This window comes from Charadrius vociferus, unplaced genomic scaffold, assembly GCF_000708025.1.
Source record: "Charadrius vociferus isolate BGI_N301 unplaced genomic scaffold, ASM70802v2 scaffold784, whole genome shotgun sequence".
Taxonomy (NCBI): domain Eukaryota; kingdom Metazoa; phylum Chordata; class Aves; order Charadriiformes; family Charadriidae; genus Charadrius; species Charadrius vociferus.
In genome coordinates, this window is record NW_009648161.1 from 153,228 (window position 1) to 174,892 (window position 21,665).

Below are 21,665 nucleotides of genomic sequence, written 5' to 3' on the forward strand. Positions count from 1 at the left end.
TATCTGGCCATGGGGACACGGGAGGTGAGATCAGGCTGCCCGCGCCGCTGCAGCTCCATCGTTAAATATTGAAGCGTCGGAGGAGCTGCAGTGCCGTAGGGGTGGGTGGGAAGCCGGTGGTGGCTCTCCTGCCACCGCAGCCCTGGGTCGGGGCCGCCGGCGCGGCACCCTGCGCTGGTCGCGGCTGCGGTTCGTTAGCTGATTACGTCAGCAGTTCATTCCTCTGCTGGGCTCACGCGAGGCTCAACGGTGCCGCCCCATCACAGGGCTGTTGGGGCGAAGGTGGAGGAAGGGCTTTGGTGGCCGTCGTCTGGGGATGCGATGGCCCACGCGCGTCCTGACGAGCGCAGTGAACTCGGCGTCACAGCTGATGGCTCTTTGGTGCGTTCGAACTCATAATCTTAACAAATGAGGGAGGGCGAAATAAAAATATGTGTTCATTTATATAAAATGCGTTCAGCCTGAGCAACAAGGTATGAATTAAACCACTGAATTATGTGACCATGTTTAGGACAAAACATAACTCATGTGATTTTAATGTTAAATTATCTAATTGCTTTACAAGACGCTGCCATTAGCTGATCAAATTAAGCCGTTTTTCCTCAGCGGTGTCTCACAAGCTGTGAAGGCAGGGCACGGTGCCGCAGGCTCTCGCTCGGGTGGGAACACCAGGCGCCGAGTGGTGCCGTGAAATCGGCGGGCAGCATCAGGGACGGATCTGGGTCTGCCCAACTTTTGGCGCTTCGACCTTTCTCAGCAGAGCTCGCTCCGTTTGCTTGCTGCCGTTGTTCCCGAAGCCGGGCTCAGGAGGGATGCGAGACATCCCGGCCGAGGGGCTGCCGGCCGTGGGGCGCGGTGCCGTCGCCCACAGAGATGCGCTTGGGTGGCCCTGCGGTCCTCCCCGTGCTGCTGCTCCTCCCGGTGCCGCGGGGGGACTCGCCAGCGGCGATGAGTTGGGCGTTCATGGCACGCGCCCTTTTATTTCCTTTGCTGGCTTTATAATTAAGCAGCGGCGCGGAGGACAGGGAGCCGGGGTTTCAGAGCCGGGCTTTGTCTCGTCTGACCTTGCTGGTGCCACGCTGCCTTTTGTTTGTAATCTCGGGCAAGAAGCAGCCCAGAAAGGGTTTGATAGGAGACAAAAGCAAACAATAGCCTCGCTCCAAAGATAGGATGAATGGGACATAATTGAATTTTTTGGTGAAGACATTGATTTGACCCTGGAGGACACACAGAGCGAATCATTAGGGGAATTAACGCACATTAAAATGCAGGGTTTTTTTTTTATCAGAGGGCTTTTATTGTGCCTGTAGTTTTGTTTTTAATTATGTAATGACTTTGTGTCTTCTGGTGATAAATCTATTTCTTCCCCCCTGTTTTAAAGGAAGACCGCTGTTGGTGTGATGCAGGGGTACATGCCCCGAGCAGCTGATGAGTACCGACCGGCTCTTCGTTAGCGGCCGTGCTTGTGCCCCGCAGCGCAGACGGGCGCACGCTTTCAAAAAGCGTCTCTTGCAAACTGCTGATAAATCACCGGCCTTAGCCTGACTACTTTCTTTTGGGCCTTTTAGAGCAAAAACCCTGTAGGAATTCATGCTGTTTGGGAGGAAAATTTCCAAACTTGGGCTGCTCGGGTGGGTTTGGACAGTGGGTTTTCGGAGTGCCCACCGCTCCCAGCTGCAGCTCCTTCTGTGCCACCAGCGGCTTCAAGACTTCTCACAAACCTCATCCTTGTATTTTGCGTCTCACAGGTGGTGCTTTCCTCACCACACTGACCGATTTGAAAAAAATAGCTTTTTTAATGACTTGAGCTCTTTGGGTTCACCCTTAGCTTGGTTTGGGCTTTGCTCGGAGGAGCTGCGGCTTTGTGTGTGTGTGCCGCCTGCCTCCTCTCTTCCATGAAGCGCATCTCCTTTCGCTCCTGCCTCCGAGCTCAGAGCAGACGCTGCCGCACGTGCGGTACCCGTCTGTTTGCCGCCCGCCCTGGGCTCTGCCGTTCGCTGGGACTTTCCTGGGCAATGGACACAAAGTCGTATAGTTACAGAAAGCAGAGCGTTTATAAGGGGGGTTTGCTACTGATGGGAAGAAGCCTTCCCCGGTGCGTCCCCCCGGTCCGGTGTGTCCCCTCCACAGGACAGCCCTTCTCCGCCCGGGCTGTGGGCGCCCGCACGCGGCATCTCGCTGCTGAGCCCCTCCGTGGCCGGTGCCCGGGGCACACAGCTCTGCTCCCTCTTTCCTTTGCAAAACGAGCGTTTGTGCTGCGCAGCGCCAGTTTAGGGTTCACCCTGGTGCCTTTCACTGGAAACGCGCCTTTTTGCCTGGCCCTGTGTGTGTGTGTGTGTGTGTGTGTGTGCGAGTTCGCCGCGAGCATCACTGAGCATCACTGAGTCATCTGTTTCTCGCAGTTCTGCTCCCGTTCGAGGTGGCAGACGGGAGATTATTCTCCCAGAGCCGGGGCTTATGTAGCGACAGAAGTTGGCACAGAGGTGTCAAACCGTAAATAGGGATTTCTGCTCGCTTCTGCCCAGCACGGTGCGGGGCTGTGGGGTGGGAGCCGATAGCGCGGTAGCTCGCGGCGCTGAGCGCACCGGCCCCTCCTCGCTGGTGATGCCGGGACGTCCCGGTGAAGGAAGTGGTGCTCGGGGCGATGGGGCTGCAGGCAGGCGCGGGCAGGGCGAGCAGATGACGCAGGAGTTCTTCGGTTTGTATTTTTTGGGGTGGAGTGGGGTTTTGGCGTTTGGGGTTTTTTTTGTCCCATTTACATGCCAGTCCTGGTAATTCGGAGTACTCGGGGCGCAGAAGGCGGCGTGGAGCATTCGCTGTCTCTTCTGCTGTACATGTTAATTTATAGCACTGCCGTGAGCTAGATTTTCCTTGTTATCCAAGGTATTTCCTCTGGAGGAGGGAAATCAGGCTGTAATATATCGTTAAGCAGAAAGCCTGGGGGAGCTCCTATCCTAGTTGATGCGGGTCCTTCTTTTATCCTGTTAGAAGAATTGAATTAGACATTTTGAGTTATGTGAAGATCCAGCTCGGAGTCTGGTTGGAGCGCTGGCGTTCCCTCCCGCTGCGCAGGGGCAGGAGCTGCCCGGCCATCGTGGTAAGACGTGCGCGTCCTGCGGTGCGTCGCCCGCGTGCCTGCGGCGTCGATCGGCAGATTATTCTCTGGGCTCCCCAAATTTGCTGAGCAGGCCTGGACCGGCAGCGTGGAAGGAAATGTTCTGCCTCCGAACGGGAGCATCTCATTGCCACCACTCCTCCGGTCAGTGATGGTTTGGGATGAAGGTTCGGAGCGTGCAGGGTACAGGTTGGCGGGAAGGAATAAAGTGAGCAAGCCTTGGGTAAGACTGACGTTCGTTTACCTGAAATACTTTGGTTTTCTGTGCTATAGCAATATGTTTATTCAGCTAGGAAAGCTAGCAATTGCTTTATTCTCCTTACAGCTAACTGATTTTTAGTAGGAGTAGCGAATATCCCATGCTAATTTGGAACCCTCCAAAACCTGCCTATTTTTGCAGGATTTTAAGGGTGAATCTGCCAGATCCACCTCTGCATCGCAGGGATTTGTGTCTGTAAACACACACAGACCGTCCACCATGAGTGTCTGGGGGACCGGGGTGTTGGGGAGGATGGATAGGGAGATCCCTCGTCGGCATCTGCTGGAGCTTGGTACCTCCAGAGCTCCTCCGGCTGTGCGGCGCGAGGTGACGCGGATTTGTGATGTAGCGAGTCCAGGACGTAACGCGGGATGGGCTGGGAATAAAATTCTGCAGACGGCAGCACATTTGGTGGAAAGACTGTAGTGGCTTTAAAAAAAAAAGAAGGCAGAGATCTCGTTTCATATTTTCTGAGGAATTGTAGTTGCAGAGTATTTTATTTCATATATATATATGCATAAAATCAGCACTTGGCTCCTACAACTCGCACCCTGTGTCAAAGCCGTGAATTAATGCTGCGTCGGTGGCTCTTGTGGGGAGCGATGGGCGATGCCTCTTCGGAGCCCGACGGACCCCTGGCACCAGACCTCTCTGTCCGAATTTTCAGAATTCCATCTGAATTTTAGCACTTGCATCAGATTCAACTGCGGCTGCTGTAGAAGTGCGAGGTTCGGCGTGTTCTCTGGGAAGGTCGCGCGTGTGGATGCTGCGCCAGTGACCGGCGTCTCAGTGGAGGGCTGCAGCGGGTTATTTTGATACTGAATTTTGCGCAGCAATTAGCCAGAAATTAAGAAGAGCTGTTTTCGGAGGTTCGTGTCACTGCCCCTCCTCCTGGCTCACGTAGCAGCAGAAGTGCCCCTTCGTCTGCTGCTGCCGTAATGGTTTAAAAATGCAGAGTGGGGCTCGGGAAACAAGGGGTGCGGTGGTGGATTCTGGGAGAATTTATTTGCAGTGTAAACATGTTGGTTAGGAGTCATTAATATGACATTCACACAACTCTAATAAAGTACATAACACGGAGATCTGGCACCGCTGCAATACCCGGAGGACATTAACTATGAGTCTTAAAACCAAGAGTATTGGAAACAAGATATTTTTACGTCTCGTTTGGGAGTAATATAATTGCATTTTGTGGCTCTAGCAGATGCTTGGGCCAGCTGGTTGGAGAGCATTGTGGATTTTTTTTAGCTTTGGTACTATACAGCTACAACCCTTATATAGAACTATCTTTAAAAAAAAAAAAAAAAAAAAAACCAACAGAAAAAAAGAGAAAAAAATAATCTCCTGGCCAAAAGACTCATTTCTTGTGTGTGCGGTACCTTCGCGATGGCGCAGCCTGCAGACACTCCAGAGATTAAACTGGACGTGGGTTTTGGGTCTGCTTTGAGGCAGTTGGATGTTCACTGACCTTTCTGCTTAGTTTGTGCTATGGCGGATCTCTGTGAGAAGGGAGACTCTGGGCCTGGCTGGGAGGCAATTTTTGGAAGAGAACCATCAAAAAACTGCGTATTTCTGAGTAGATCTTCATGGGTGGGGGGAAAAAAATCTTGTCCCAGCAGCCTGTGGACTGCAGCCCCATGGTCCCTGGCCATCTCGAGGTACCGGGACGTTGCTGGTGCAGTGACAGCCGCCGTCGCGGTTAGGGACGGCCACTGGTCCTGCGTCTCCTCCGGCGCAGATCGCCTCGGCCTCTCCGGGGCTGCCGAGGATGCTCTACCTGTCCGCGCTCTGGCTGGTCCAGGTGTCTACCACGGGAGTTGGTGGGCGGCCATCCCACGTTCATCAGGCGTATGTACAAGCACCGGTGTGAATTATCTCGCCGGCGCCGATAATTTCCTGCAAACAAATCGGTTCTGATCTGGAAGTAATCGCCCGTATCATTCCTGCAAGTGGGAGCGATGACTTATGTTGATGTCACCCGCTGGCTTTTTATGGCAACGATTAATAATTCAGTAATTCTCTCTGCAGTGATGCTGTTCTATTTATAAATATTTAATTTAGCTTCCCGTGTCCGGGTTGTCGCTGCCCTCCCCTTTGCCTCCTGACGTAACGCCAGGCTCTCGGCGACGCTGCGGTCACCAAAGTTACCAGCAAATTGTCTGTGCTGGAAAATGTTAATGCCTTTCCTCATTTGCATCTCTTCGTTAGGTTATTTAAGTCTGGCTCTGGTGGTGTGAATACAAATGTTGACCGAGCGCACTATTTCAGTCAAAACCTGATTTAAGCCGCAGACCCAACCCGGGGCTGGCGGCTCCTCGTCTCTGTTATAAAACTTCTCTGATATAAAACTTTCCCGTTTCCAACACAGCCATGCAAATAACTCTTTTCTCTTTCTGCATTTCTCTTTCAGGAAATTGCAGCTTATTTAATAACATTCGAAAAGCATGAAGAATGGCTAACAACTTCCCCTAAAACAAGGTAACGTTTCTCGTGCTTCAGCACATCGACTCATTCTCGCTGATGACTTGACTCGCTAATCAATGCACTGGCCACCGAGTGAAAACTCCCAGTCGTGCTTGATGGCCTGTGACACCAAACTCTCATTAATTGACTTAATGAGCATTTTATTGAATGAAATCAGATTGATTAAAAATGGAACAGCTGCAGTCTTGACAGGTTAAAGTTTTAACCCGATTGTTCAGGATTTAATTGTATCCCTTCAGATGAACGGGTTTGAAAGCCTCTGGGCGATGTTGCGGGCTGGTTGTCGTGACAGTGCTCCCTACAGCTCCAACTTTAAATAAATAAAAAAGCACAGAGCCCTCCCCTGTGCTCTGCCCGTTTAACATGCAGGCGCAGGGATTGTTTGCGTTTCGGTGTTTTTCTTGCTGGGGTTAAGTGTTTGACGGCGAGGGGATCCCAAAAAGCCGCATTAACAGACACGTTTGCAGTTTATTATTCAGTAAATGTCATGTCTTCTTCACGCTGCCATAAATGTTTAACTCCTGCTCCCCTGGGAACCCATACGTGAAGTTTCGGCTGCGGACGTTTTCCTGCTGGTTGGGCTGTGTTCGGGCTCGCAAAGTTTCTGTGCATCTCACTAACACAAAAAAGGACTTCTATTTTCTAATAATGTTGGTTTCTTTTAAAGGACTCCTGTTTTCTAATGTTGTTGGGATTTTTCCTCCCTTTTTTTTTCCCCAATGCACCTCTTGCCTGTTGAAAAGCGCAGGTTTATGGGAGAGAGCCTGCGAGGACCAGGGGGGCTGCACCGAGGCGGGGGAAAAGCCCTTTCTCAGCATCCCGCATCCCTTCGCCATCCGCGTGCAGAGACGCGCTGGCGGCTCAGGGCCAGAGGTGTCGCTGGGTTTGGCATCGCCCCCCGCTGTGATTAGCAGGGGCAGAAATTATGGTGGGGTGCAAGGACCAGTATTAACCCTAACGAATAGTGCAGATTAATTCCCGGGGTGTTTCGGAGCTCCAGCCGAGGAGGGGAGGGAGGTGGAGGAGTGCGGTGCGGCAGGACCTGCTCTCCATAAATACAGGGAAACAAGAGCTATGTAATTTTAGGAGGTTTTTTTTGTTTTGCCCCAGCTGCTTCTGTAGTTTTTGTGGCATCTTTAAGTAAGGCATTTCCTTGTCATATTAAAGGTGACTGTAATACCTGGACGGGGAGACATTTGAAACCCGCTTGCTCTCTGGGGCGGCTCCCTGAGAGCCCAAAGTGCTGTGGTGGCTGAAGGGCCTTAGATGGACCTTTCCCGCTGATGGCAGCGGAGGGGCTCACCTTGGCGAGTGCGTAAATGCTTTGTTTCACCCCCCTTCTTGGCTGCAGGACAGCAGGTAATACGATAATATTAGAGAAGGCTTTTTTCTGACCTGGTAATGCAAGTTCCAGAATTAATGCAAAATAATTTCTTGCTGAACCTTTGCCCGATAAGCCTATTAAGTGGTCAGAAAACTTATTAACCAGCCTGGGTATACATGGCGACATTAAAGAGATGAGATTATAAATGTTTTTGTAGCGGTGTCTTTATGATTTTAAGAGTTTGGTTTGCTAAAGGCAATGCATGAAAAATAATTTTCTAATTAATATTACAATACCGTCCTCCTGTGTGCTTACGCTTGAAAGAAATAATGTCCCAGGAGAAGGAAAGTTGCGATGGCTGTTCAAGGACCTTCTTAAATTGTTGAGTTAGTTTTCTGTCTTTTTTTTTAATACAAAAATTAATGGGAAGAGTTAAATGCTGAGTTCATACAATCAGGGCTCTCAGTATTACAGAATTAATGACATTGATCCGTTGCTGAACTGGAACACTCCCCATTCTTTGTTTGCTGCTGTGGGTGCCGCTAATTTCATCTCAGGAAATTAATAAAAATGAATTGCACCACTGACACTTACGGAGTTTCTTAATAAGGTGATGTATGGTGTGATTTGAGCAATGGCTGCGGGGTGGATCGCTGCGGTGGACGCGGAGAGCGGTCGGACGATGCGCTTCGGCAGCGGGCGGTCACGGGAGCTGTGGGCTGATGGTGGATGTGGGCGATGGGGTTTTGCTGCCGCCCAGTTCAGCTCCCCGCGAAGGAGCTGGCCCAGCGCGGTGCGACCCGCCAGGCAGCCGGCTGTGAACTCCTCGGGTTGCTGAGCTGATGCAGAGAGGGCAAAAGAGGAAGAGTTCGTTTTGAGCCGTGCCTGCCATTCCTGAACGTCTTCATCTCTTCCTCATGACGAAGGTTTTCCATCTTCACGGTGCGGTACTGGTCAGACGCTGCTTTGGTGGTGGAAAGAGGAGGAAACCTCTTATGATACTGCTGTGGTGGCATTAGAGGAGCTATGAGAAAGCTTTTAAAGGTCTCTAAAATTGCTTTGTTTTTTAATAAAACTTCTTGTCAAATGACTCTAGTTGATAGAATATGCTGATATAAATATACCGAAAAATTATTACAGCAGTCTTTTGAGGGCTCCAGTTTATCAACATAAATTAACAAGTACACCTCGCAAGGCATTGACCTTGATGTTTCCTTGAAATGGTGTTTGGTTACTTGATAATGTGCCAGATAATCCACAGCGGGTATTCCAGTCAGCAGGGTGAACTGGGGAAGCTTTCTGCTAATGCAGCAAGGCTGAAGTCTCTGACATTTCCAAGTTTAAATGCAAATCATGACGACAAAAAAAAAAGACTTGACATTTGTATATCAAGTAGAACTTAATTGTTATTTACATTGCAATTTCAATGACAAAGCCGACTTTCTTAGTCCAGAAACGTTCTGCGAGATGAAGATACTTTGCTTATCTGTTTCCAAGTGCCTTCTGTAATTATCATTTTTAGAGTATTTTAAAAATACGCTTGAGCGATCTGATGTAGCTTCACCTGTGTTTCACAAGTGAGGCTCAGGCAGCCGAAAAGCCTTGGCCGTGCCCAGAAGCTGCAAGGTTAGTCTCCCAGCTGGGAATGCAATTCGGAGGTGTTTATGCCCCGTACTGCATTGCATTTACATTTCTGCTGCACGTACAGCAAAACCGGGGGTTTTGGGTGCGCGTGCAGCAGGTACCAAGCTCTTCTTTCGTCCCCGCAAAGCCCAAAAGATAGATGTTTCTCGGGGAATGTTTCAGGAAGCTGATGCCGTGATACGCTGTCACTCGTACTAATACGCGAAGCGGCTGGGGAAATTCCCAGATGCGGGTTTTTCAGCCCGGAAAGAGCCGAAATGCCGTTTTTAGGCAGTGAGACTTGGCAGTGATTAATATTTCTGAAACTAAAAAAAGTTGGGTGGCAGCCTGCTTCTGCAAATCAATAGCGATTTACATACGCCGTCAGTATCCATTTGGGGTAATTCAGTTTTACTTCTGCTACCTACTGAGTTACTTTTAGCATTTTAATTCCCCTCTCCTGGCTTCGGGAAAATGAGCATCGCTGTTGGTGTAATAGGCAGGGACAGTCGGCTGCGCGGCGTCTCCCACGGACAAATCCCAACCTAATAAATCACAGAGGTGTCGGGACCCAGTTCCTGACAGCGGCAGCGACAGCAAAACCCGCTGAGCCCCGTGTGCCCGTCGGGGTGGAGTGGGACGGGCTCATCCCCGTCGGGGCACGGAGGGGCGATGCTTCGCTGACCCACGGCGAGCCCGGACCTCGGGGAAGCTGGACCCAGCTCAAGCCCTAGGGAAGTGCCAAGGTAGCAAAAAGCAGAAAAAAAAATAAGTAACCTGTCTTTCTTTCATCATAGATGTTGTGTCTTGGAGAGGACTATTCTACCCTCTGCGCACCTCAACTTTCACTGATGCTGGTTGCTAAAACAGGGGGTGCAGATTGCATTCGACTGGTTAGAAATCACTTTTCCCGATTGCAAATGCGCTCGCAACAATCATTATTTTCCTCTGTTGCTTTTTTAGCAATTTTTGCTGGCTCCAGAGTTTTGAAATTTCCTGAGAAGATTCAATTTGTTGTGTGAAATGTGGGCTCGTGCCTGGGCTGGGGCGGGGGTGCCAGCCCGCAGGGAGACTGAGCGGGAGCGCGGCAGAGAAACCTCGTACGGTTATAGTTTCAGCAGAACTGCCGGGGGGACGTCGGAGCGAGAAGAAACGCGCCCGTCTCCCCGGAGAGCACGGCCGTGCGTGGTGCGCCCTGCTGCGCGCCGTGGGGCAGGCGTGGGGACAGCATCCTCCCATCCCTCCACCGCAGGGACCGGCCCTGCTCCGCGGCGCGGGGCAGGACGAGCGCCGTCCCTGCAGGTCGCCTCCTCCCCGTCCCGCTGCCCATCGCCCGCGGAGCGTGCCCCGTGCCCTCCCTGTCCGGCGGTCCAGCTCAAGGAACACTTCTTGGATACCTTTATCAGGGGCTTCTTAAATATAAGTTAGGATCTTGCAGTATATTAATTTTGTATTAAATAATTAATAGTAAAATTAATTGAATTATTCAATTTTCAGGTAAAAAATAGGGTAATAAATATTCATAACTTGTTTCATTAAGGGAATTTCCATTTCCTATGTCATTAAAGTGAGATTAACTAAGGTTGGGCTTAAATGAAGATTGAAAACAATTGTGCTTTGGAATTAATTTACTGCGTTAGGTTGTTGCCTTGGGAGGCGGCGCTCCGGCGTGCGCTGTGCGGGGGCCGTCCAGCTCTGCTGGGTGGATGCTGCTGCCGGGATGTCACGGCACTTGTGGAACGAGCGGGAGGCTCCGTGTTGAGGAGAAGCTCCTGTGAGCTGGAGGTTGTGAAAAGGCGACTGCCCCGAGCTTGTCATCGATGGCAGAAGTTCTGTCCGTCTCTCTTCTGCCTGTCGCAAATAAAAATACTCTTGAAACCATGTTTAGACTTTCAAGGCACGCTTTAGAGGTTCTTGCTTCCTCATGTAGCTCATGCTCTCCACGGATCCAGGACCATCACGCTCACCCCTGCGTGGTGCCGAAATTTTGGGTTTTCTGGTTGTGTTGCTGGAGACTCTGTTTACATGTTTGGGGTCGCGTATGACCTATTTTTCCTTCATCAAAGGCAATGTGTGTGCTGTCAGCTCTTTCTGGCTTGGGATGCTGCTTGACATAATCCCTGCTAAATGTGGCACATCTCTCTTTACACTTTAAAGATTTCATGACTCCCAACGCTTTCTTCTCGCTGCTCTCAGTATTTCCTACTCTTTTTTTTTTTTTTTTTTGTTCCCCTGAAGAGGATAAACAGTACAGAGGTGGTTTTAAGAGGCATTGATTCATATAGATTTTTAGCTGCTGTGGTCCAGGGCTGTTGCGATGCCAATAATTAATTCCTTTAACAGCTCACCCTGTTTGTTTTAACGTGACCTAACAGCAGAATTGCTGAGAGCAATCGGGACACCCTGGCCCAGATCAGTTGATGGTCTTCAAATACTTCATGCAAACCCTCCCCGTGACTGATCTGGCCTGGGCAGCTGGTGGAAGCTGGTGCTCCTGCAGAGCTGGTTTCCCTTCGGGTTTGACTGGAGGCTCAGGAGAGCTGTGTCATGGTGGAAGACAGTACTGGCCACCTTGGACAACTGAGGCGAGATGTCTGTTATGGATGTGTTCACCTGGCACGGATGCTGAAGGTTGGCTCCTACAGCCTGCTCATCTCTGCAGCCACCACCTGTGCTCCAACTTTGCCACACATCAGCTGGGTATGGTTTCAAAGATGATGGCTCCATAGCAGGTCCGTGCAACGGACGTTTCCTGTCCCCTCTGCCCAGCTTTGTGGGGGATGGCAGTGCTGGGGTGTGAAGGCTCCTGCTCCTCTTCACATGGAGTCGGGAGAGTCCTGCAGCGTCGCCCCTTGGAGAGGCAGAGAACCCTAGAAAACATGGAACCATCAGAAAAAGCAATTATCTGATAATAAAGTGATTAAATTATTCAGCAAACTACTGTCTGCCTTCAGCGAGGCTTGGTAAGCTTTTCCCCTTGATAGATATGGCCCAGGAAAATACGTGGCGTTTGGTTTTGGACAAAACTGACATTCAGAATTTGGGCAGGCTCTGTTGTTTCTAGATGAAACGTTATGGGGGTGGAGGACACTCAGCGTTTCAGAGGCTGCTCAGAACGAGCGAGTCCCCCCATGTCGACTGTGTGATCTGGGTTTGGTGGGCTGCGAGCCAAAACCGAGAGAAGCCACCTTTGTCCTGGTTAGGGCAGATGGAAGGTAAAAACGTGTAAGGAGAGATTTTGGGTTGCGGCTCCTGATGGCCGGAGCTGGACCCGTCAGACCATCCAGTGTTTTATGCTTCCAGCCAAAGGGTACCGAGAAGGACGGAGGGTTTTAGTGCCGTTGTGGGACCACTTTGGAGATGCCCATTCCCACGTCATGCACAGAGGCTGCAGAAGGGCCAGGAAAACTGGTATTTGTTCATACTGTTCTAAACAGCAACAAAATTAAAGTCTTTGTTGCATTTTAAAGGCTTTGCGACTTAATTTATATTCTGGTATGGTAATGAAGAGGCATCTTTTGTCCAGGAGGTGAGATATGCAAAAATAACCTTTAAGTTGCTCATAATTAACCTTTAATGATATTCTCTCATTTTTTCCAATACATTCTCTGCATCAAAAACAACGTACAGAAAGAGTGCCTGAGACTGCTTGTTGCATCTTAATGGCCTGCAAATACCGGCTGATTAAAAATAAACTATTTATCGGGATTATTTATTGGCAAAGTTCTCTCCCTCCAGGAAATCCGTCCCTGCAGTCGCAGCGCTGGGCTGGAGCTCTCCCTGCCCAGCAGAGACCAGGACACCCCGCGCCGGCGCAAGGGCTGCGTTGTGTCCGGAGGGTGGACGCGTCACCTGCAGACAGGGACACTGTGATAATTATGGCAAATATTGCACGGTTTAAAGTGCACATCAGTGCAATAGCAAGCGAGTGCTAGAAGTCTGGAATTGGGGGGATTGTTGTGCCCCGCGTGTGTGCGGGGCAGCCGGGAGCCGTGCATCGCGGAGGGCCCACTCCCATCGGAACAATACCGATCGATTTGTATAACAAATTTGTCAGAACGTGAGCAGCTGACTACAGAGGCTGATTTTTTTTTTTTTTTTTTTTTGGTGCTGAATAGCCATGTCTGTAGGTAACGAGCAGGCTTTTATCGTGCAGCACGAGGAATAAGTTGCTACCCTGCTAGCTGGCGTGCCGCGCAGGCGCACATGCTGTCTGTGTGCACGCTGCTGCACTTGTGGTGCCCTCTGGTTTCTCCGAAGGTGTTGTGGTCTTCCTGGATGTTTACAGAAATGTGAAATTACTCCCTTTTTCCCCCTTCCAAAACGTTCTGTCCCTTGCTCTAGGAGTTTCTACTTTGGTTTCTAGTGTACCTAAACAGCAAAAGGCTTCATTTCTCCCGCTGCCAGGTGCTAACTTCAGCCTCCCATTGTGCTTTTCTGTTTCCTCCCCTTCTCCCTGAGCTTTTTCAACCACATCCTTTGGCGGTTGATGTGAACTGGTGCTGCTGAGGGCAGTTTATCACCGCTGGTGCAAGTGGTGCTGTGGGGTGTAATTATTGGACCACCGGGGGATGCCCGGGCGCCGCCGTCCCTCGGCTGTGGGAGGATGCTCGTGCGTGGGCGCTGCTCTCCCTCCAGCTCAGACCTTGCGGCTCTTTCCCCGGTGTGTCTTCCTGACCCCTTGCTCGCTGCTCCGCCAGCTGATACCAGTTCCTGAGGCTGATAATTCACATTTGGTTCCCCACAGTTCGCCCTCCCCTTTCCTAAGGCATCAGTTCGAAGCCCCCCAGTCCTTGCTGGGGTTCTGCAACATCAACATGATAACAAAGCTAATTATGACTGTACCATCTCGTACCGTCACCCTCAGCTATGGAGCGACGTTATTTTTCCATTTCGCTGCTGCTTTTCTGGGCTTCACCCACGGACTGCTGCACCTGCGGCATTCCGTTCCCGCATGGCTTTACGCATTTTCCCGTAGGTGTGTGGTTGGTTCCACGGGGTCTGTACGTCCCGTGCTTGCGTTTAGAGGACAATCTTGTGGCAGACTCCTTGTGCGTAATGTGGCAACAGGGAGCGTGGCTCGCGCCGGGTGGTTTGTTGGGGGGCTCCCGCCAGTACACGCTGCTCTTGCGGCCGCCCACCGCGCTGCAGGCGGCGGCGAGAAATGCTGGAGAACCGCACGGACCCGCTCGGTCCGCGTGTGGAGGAGTTGGTGGGTGAGCATCAGTACAGCGGCTGAGAGCGTAGGTACAGGGGCTAAGACGGTTTATTTTCTTTTTTTTTTCAGTCCTGAGAAGCACAGATCTACAAAAATTCTCCTCGCGTTACACTTGGGTGGCATTCTTGCTATGTGTGCTGTAACAATACTTTAATATAATTAAATTTTAAATTCTGTGTAGAATCTGGTGGGTAGGCAGATGTACCGGTATGTTAAACTTTATGTCACTTAAAAATGGTTTTCAAGTACATCAGAGGGAGACCATCCAGCCGTAAAATTATCTGCTTTATGACGCTGCATCGCTGCTTTGGTCTTTTTGTTTTAATTAAAAATGTACCTTAAATCTCACACCCTCAGATAATTTCCACCATGCCTTTTTGTTTCCTGTAATTTACTGACAGAATGAAAAACAACATGATTCTTCTGGCAGTTTTTGATACAGTTTACGGGGCGGGGGTGGAGTTTGCTAATTCAGATAATCCCTTTCCTTCTTCCCTTAGCTGACCCAGTGCGGGATGTCCGTCTGTCCGGCCGTGTGAGCGGCAGCGCCGGTGCTGGCGGGGCTGGCCTGAGCGTGCAGCTCCCGTGCCGATGCCCGGGGCTGCCGGTGTGCGCACAGGAGAAACAGCCCCTTCCCGGGCGGTGCTGCCTCCAGAAGGTCCCGCCGGAGTTCGCCGGAGCTGCCGCTGCTCTTTGCTGGGCGCGGGAGCGTTTACTTTCCCGCTCGTGGCGCAGCTGCTTTACCCACTGTTATTCTTCCACATTAACAGCGCAACCTTGTGAAGCGCTCTTGCTCTGGGGGTAGTGCAGCCCCCAGGGGTATTTCCAGTACAATAAGTAGTAAAAGGGGCTTCAGGAGCAGCTCTGCATCCCGTGGGCAGGCTGGGCGCGCGTCGGGACCCGCCTCGGGACGGGCGCAGCCCCCACGGCTTTGCCAGCCGTGCGGTGCGGGGAGCTGCTCCCGGCTGCTCGCGCCCGCCTGGCACCCACCAGGCTGGAATAACCTTCGGGTGCGTTTGCTCCGCCAATAAACCGTAACTGCTCGGCCAACGGCGGCCGTGCTTGGCGTGGGATGGAGACCTCCAGCGCCGTGAAATAGGAGTCTGCTAAATCGTTAACGGTGCCGTTTCTGGAATTAAATAAAAGGTCTGGTCCTGAGGCATCCTACGTGGTGATTCGCCAAGTTTCGCAGCGTGATTGATGTTTGGCCGTAGGATTATTGTTTTCTATTGATTCTGAGGGAAATAAAGCAGCAGTAAAAGCCCATTGCGAGTCTCCCGGTGGAACGTGAGAACTGGAAGCTTTCCTGCCAGAAATCCTGTTGTCTCCTTGGTGGTGACTCTTGAACCGCCGGTCCAGCCGGTCTCAAAGCGAACATCACCTCGTGCTCCTCATCCTCCTCTTCAGCATTGCCTCGCTCAGTCTGGCGACACTGCGCCTGGTGCTGCTATGACCGTCCTGCTGGCCCCGATGCGTGGATGGGGTTTTAGGCACAGGATGTCAGAAGCTGGGAATGTTTAGTGGAGAGGTACCCGTGGATCCCGCCGGGACCAGCTGGCACCATCCCGGCAGGCAGCAGCAGCAGCAGCAGCAGCAGCATCCCTCCCCGTACTTCATCCGAGCACCGGGGACTCTGCTGCTGCCAGAGAAACTGGATGGTGCCCCTAGTATTATTTCTGTATTTATTTTACAAATGTCAATGATAAACTAAATTAAGATAAATAAGGCTGCTCCCTCTCGCTGTTTAATTTACAAAATTTTAATGAGACTAATAACATCTGTACTTGTTCCATCTTTCGGCTGGCTGGAAGATGCTTAGTGGGGCTGACAGCTCTCTGCTCAGCTTGTCATCCGGTAACGTTTAAAAAGGGAGGATTTTACAAGTGTGGTATGAAACCATTTGGTTTTGTCTGTGCTTCATCTTGCACCGATGGAGGAGTTGACGGAGTGATGCAGGTGACGGAAGAACACCCCATTTACAAGTGAAATTGTATTGTTTTAAGCACTATTGTGAAATACAAGCGGTGGGCGCTTGCGTCGCTCTGAACTGCAGTGATGGAGACGGGCAGAGGTGGGAGTAAAGCCGTATGTGTGGCATCTTATCTGCAGCCTTCTCTTCTCCATCTTTGCGGCGCGCTTGTCCTGGCAAGGGCAGCCGTGGTCTCCCGTGGTTCCCCTGGAGAAACAGGGAGCCAGTGCTCACCCTGCCCGCACGGCTCCAGCAGGTTCTTGGCCCTTTCCGCTCTGCACCGTTTCTTTGTGGGTTTGAGGACCAAAGCAGCATATGGAGCATCCCTATGGCGTACGGAGCATCCCTGCGCCGTCCCTGTGGTGCCCTCTGGAAGGTGACCATTTGCTTCCCATCAGTTGAGCCTCCTGCACAGCAAATGGGTCATGCAGGGGAGATCTTCTTGCTGGATAAGCAATTAGCTAAAATAAACTACTCAAAGGACAAATTATGCAGGACTCTTGCTCTGTAACAAGTGAATTAATTGACTTTGGTGTTTGTGGAATGTTCTCTCTATTTTACTTTGCTCTCTCTGGTTAAAAGGCTCCTACATTTCCTCCTGCTCTTTGCTGCTGCAGTGATGGCGATGCTCCGGCACGGCACCGAGTGGCCGCGGGTCGGCAGTCACAGCGGGCTGCTCCCGGGATGGGGATGGCCGTCTCCGCATCACTCCAATGGGGCATTAACACTGAATACATTTTAAAGGGTTTGTCGGGATCTCTTGGAAGGGCCGGACGCGATGAGCAGTGCCTCACCCGGGGCTGTGGCATGGAGCTGCACCACGTGCTGCCGGGACGAGGGATACGGTTCTCCGGGCCCTCGGGTGCGCTGGCAACGCGCAGAACGACCCGACCACGCTGCCGGCTTTATTTACAGAGAGTGAATTAAAGCCCTGGTGCAAGTCTGCTGTGTAACGGGATTTGCAATCAGCAAAGAAGGGTTGAAACAGTTGGACCAATTACCAAGAAAATATTTGGTGTGTAAGAGGGGGTTCAGTTCTCTGAGTAACGTGTTGTCCCAGCCGCCAGTGCCACGGTGAAACGGCCCAGAGTCGGGTTGATGATGACATTGTGGAGGAGAGAAATTGGCTGGGCGGTGAGCCGCCAGCTTCTTAGTCATAATTCATCCAGCTGCTGCCTTCTCGCTCTCTGGTTTACGGCGCGTTTGTTTCTATGCTGTGCTGGTGCTGCGGGATAGAAAGCTGTCATCGAACGCCCAACAAGCATGGGACAGATGTGATGGCTCCTCAGCAGCTGCCACCATGACGTCGCTTCTTCCCAGGTACCCACCAAGACCTTTGCTCTGGCGTCTGAATCCGTCTGTTCCCGTTGTAATCCGCTCTGTGTTTGGAAACACGGAAGAGCTGTGTTCAGAACAGCGACCTCTGCCTTCCGCCCTGACCCTGCCGCTCGGGGAAGCCTCCTCTGGAAGTGAGGGATGGAACACCACAGTTATGGTGGGTCGCTGTCGGACCTGCCCGTGGTTTGCTTGAGCTCTCGGTGTGATCAGGCACACAGGAAAAATGTGTTTTATGTATCCCGTAAAACACAGAGGGCCCAATTTCTCTGGCAGTGCTTTGGGGATCAGGTATGAGAGTTGCTGACCGCTTGTCCCAGGAGATGCAGGCGATGGACGAGGAGATGTACATGGCACAGAGCAGGATGATGTTGGTCAGGCTTTCCTACCCTCACCCTCACTGAATTTTTTTTTAAATTACTTTTTTAGCTTTCTTGCTGTGGGGCTGAGATCCTCCGGGGGTTTACAGTGCCCGGCTGGGTCCTGGCAAGCTGTGGGCACGGCTGGCTCTGCGGGGTGCCCGGCTCCGCGGAGCCCTCCCCCTCGCTGCTTTGGTGGGGGGTTTTAAATATTTTTTCTTAAATCCTCACATTTGCCCTTTGTAACAAGATTTTTGCGAAGAGAAGCACTCTGGAAGAGATCAAGGCTTGACCACTTGTCTTTTAGAGTTTGTGTTGTTGCTCCCGCGGGAGCTCCGTCGGGTTCCAGAAGCGGTTGTTGCTTTTGTTGTGCTGCTCTCGGTGCTGCCTCCATGTTACCTTTCTGCCGAATGGCCTCGTGACATTCAAACTAACAAGCAAATGGTGCATTTTAGGTTTTTTTGATCTATTTTTAATGATTAATCCTGCTTCCTACTGTTTAGGAGCCACTAATGGCAATGCAGTCTTTTGACAACTTCAAAAGAAGTCTCATCTGAAGTAAAAAAAAAAAAAACAATTAAAAAAACCCCCAAAACCACCCAAAAAGGCCCCCACGTTTGCTCTCAGGACTTTCTGAACTATTACCAAGTTTACTTGAAGCAGTTCAGTCTCTCCACTTGCTCAGTTGAAAGTAAAACTATGACGTACAGAGTATTATGACTTTTTCATTACCGTTGTTATTATCTATCATGTTAGTTCTTTCCTAAGATCTGCTTCACCAGAGTTAAACACCGCTGTTGCCCGATTCTGCGTGGATTAACGTTTCTCTCACTGCGGAGCTTTTTTGCTCCATCCCAAATCTCCTGGTGCAGCCGATTGCCCTCTGATAGTACCGGGATCGTTTCTCAGCCCCTGGACGAGCCCTGCGTCGTTAGCGCCGTGACTGGCTGGCAACCCGCAGAGTCACTTTCACAAGTTTTAGTCCTCTCTGTCTGAGAGTCCTGGTAATAAATGTATTAGATGTTAGCAGCGTTGTCATTCCGTCAGAAGGGGGGGAAATTAGAGTGGGTAATTAGCTCAGAACTAGGGGTAGGGTGCGCCAGGTGGGAGACCACGGTGGTGGCGGGGGAAAGGCTGCTCTGCGCTGGAGGCGTTGTGGGTACCGTGCCGCATCTGGCCGTCGCTCCCGGTGAGCTGTGGGGTGCCCGGGCTGCCGGTGACCACCGTGCCACGGTGAAACCATGAGGGTTTTGCTGCGGCTGCCCCTGCGCGTGCGTGTCTGTCTAAGCGGAAAAGGATGGGGGAACCTGTCCTGCCTCTGCTGTCTCAGGTAGAAGCGTGAGATGCTCCAGTGGGATTTTAACAAGGGCCGTGCTGAGAAGCCCCTCTCATCTCCTCTGTGTCGTTAAACCCCCGTTAAACAGGGTAAGCTGCAGGATTATTGTCTTTGGGCTTCCTCATATCTTTTCTGCTCATTCCCAAAAGTTTACACGTGTGTTCGAGGTGAAACTCAGCGGGAAAAGAGATGCTGAGGTCTTGACGATACGGGGTCCTGTGGCTGGGCACGGCCAGTGCTCGGTCCCAGGCAGTCGGCAGGGTGGCCGGGCTCCCGTCTCGTTTGCCAAATCTGCATGGTGGCAGATTACACATGGCATTGGTGGCAGAAGTTGGGAGAAGCCGAAGGTTGGTGACGTCGCGGGCACCCGAACCGCTGTGGGGTGACCACAGGAGTGTTTGGGCACTGCGGCTTCTCAGGGCACTGTTGGGATGGGAGCTCAGGGAATGTCCTGAACTTTTCAGTCTCTGCTGCATTTGGAATGTAAAATCGTGGACCTTTAGTGGCAATACTTCATATTCATGAAGGCGTGGGAGAAATTCCTGTGCTGCACAGGGAACCGCTGTCAGAAGAGACGGCAAATGCCCGGGGTGCGTTCAGTAATGCGGGATGGGGATTCTCGCATTTATACCCAGGATTTCTGTGGTCCCGACTGGAAAAAAGTGTTGGCTTATTGGCTGTGCAGGACTGGGCTGTGAACCACAGGCTTTGCCCTGTGGGTCAGCCTGGGACAGCATCCCGAGGGCGCCAACGGGGCATCACGGTGACAATTGTGTCCTGAAACTCAGAGATTCTTCAAGGATTTATTACTGCTCGTCTTAGCAATTAACAAACCAAAGCAGTAGATAAGCAGGCACAGTCTGACGGCTGTAATGTTAACGCGCGGAAGCGGGCATCTGCTAAAGGGGGTTTCTGCCCTTTTAAAGGACTTCAGTGCACTCTCAGTAATATATACAAAAGGTAAAATACGTAGGGTTTTTTTTTTTCCTTTCCGATTATATAGTTTATACAGAAGCTAACGTTTTATCTTGGTTTCTCACTGATATTAATCATAGTTTGGTCAAGGTTTAGAAAGTGAAAATCGTGCACAGCGCTAGCACAATTACGGCTGTAACTCAGTTACAATAATTAGATTGGGTCTCCAAGCTTGGCGTGTTGAGAAAGCAGATTTTGAACACGCACCAGATTTGACGGTGGCGTTGGATGACAACTCATGGGAGAAGCAGCTGTGGTGCCCCTGGTTGGGTTGGGTGCCGTGCCGGGCAGTCCCACGGGCAAAGCTCCACGTCCCACCGGGTCCTGCCGGGTGCAGAGGGGCTTCGGGGTGTCGGGCGTGCTTCAAGACGGTATTCCCTTCTCACGCTTCTCCTCTGATTGCGGACCTGAACTCTCATTACAAGAACATTGCCCTTCGATTCGCTGAAATAAATCTTGTTTCCATTGTGAGCCCGGTGGTTGTAAGTGAAGTTAGAGAAATGTGAAACGTCTGGGTTGCTCTTTAAGGTGGTAAAGATGACGGATCCCCATAAACATGTCTTTTCCTCTGAGAGCTGCAAACTCAGAGCATTTATGGCCCAACAGCAGTGTGTGCCTCTCGAACCAGGGCGCTATTCGTGTCCCTGGGGACGGGGAGCTGCTCTCGGGTGGGTGAAGCCATGGCCTCTGCTGGGAGGACAGGCTGGGAGAGTTGGGGGGGTTCAGCCTGGAGAAGAGAAGGCCAAAAAGGGGAGACCTCAGAGCCCCTTCCAGTGCCTAAAGAGGCTCCAGGAGAGCTGGGGAGGGACTCTGGATCAGGGAGGGGAGCCATGGGACGAGGGGGAACGGTTTGACACTGAACTGGGGGACATAGATATGAGCTGTTGGGAAGAAATGTGGCTGCCCCATCCCTGGAGGTGTTCAAGGCCAGGTTGGACGGGGCTTGGAGCAACCTGGGCTGGTGGGAGGTGGCCCTGCCCAAGGCAGGGGGTGGCACTGGGTGGTCTTTAAGGTCCCTTCCAACCCAAACCATTCCATGATTCCAAGCGCGGGCTCCTTCTTGCTGTCCCAGCAGCGGAACGGCACGGCTGAAGCTGGTGATCATCATCCCATCCTCTCCACCAGCATCCCATGCTGAGGAAGGGAGGTGTTACGCTCCTAAAGCACAGCTGCTGTAAAGGGGTTCCTGGAATGCAGGAGAGAAATCGAGTTATCGTCATAAACCCTGGAATTAACCAGGTGGAAATGCCATAGAAGGATTTTATATAAACCACGGGGGAATGAGTACCAGTCCCGGGAACACTTCTGAGTGTTTGGTGTGTCCATCTCTGTCTTCTGGAAAGCGGTTATGTAGATTATGAAAATAACGGGCACATGGACTCATTGCTGCTAAGCTAAAACGATAGCAAAATACCTCAGCTGCGAAGACAGCGAAGGACCCCAATCAAGTGATGAAATGCGTGCTTTTCAAGTGAAAATACTCAGGTTTCTATCAATTCAGTTTAAGAAAGTATTCATGAGGGTGTTGTGGTTTGGTTTTTTTCCAAGTACATAGCTAGAATGAAATGATAATTTTTTTAATTGTTTCTGGAAATCTTGTGTATCTAAACATATACAAGGCTCTCAAGACTCTTTTTCTTTCTTGTTTTTTTTTTGTTTTGTTTTGTT

General features: G+C 51.2%; 1 protein-coding gene across 1 annotated transcript in view; it reads left to right on the forward strand.

Annotated features, from left to right (window-relative positions):
- CAMTA1 (calmodulin binding transcription activator 1) overlaps positions 1-21,665 on the forward strand; it is a 312,119-nt gene that overhangs the window by 69,283 nt on the left and 221,171 nt on the right. Inside the window, exon 3 of the mRNA XM_009884071.1 lies at positions 5,785-5,852. Within this exon, the coding sequence (XP_009882373.1) occupies positions 5,785-5,852 (68 nt within the window). The remainder of the gene's footprint in view (positions 1-5,784; positions 5,853-21,665) is intronic.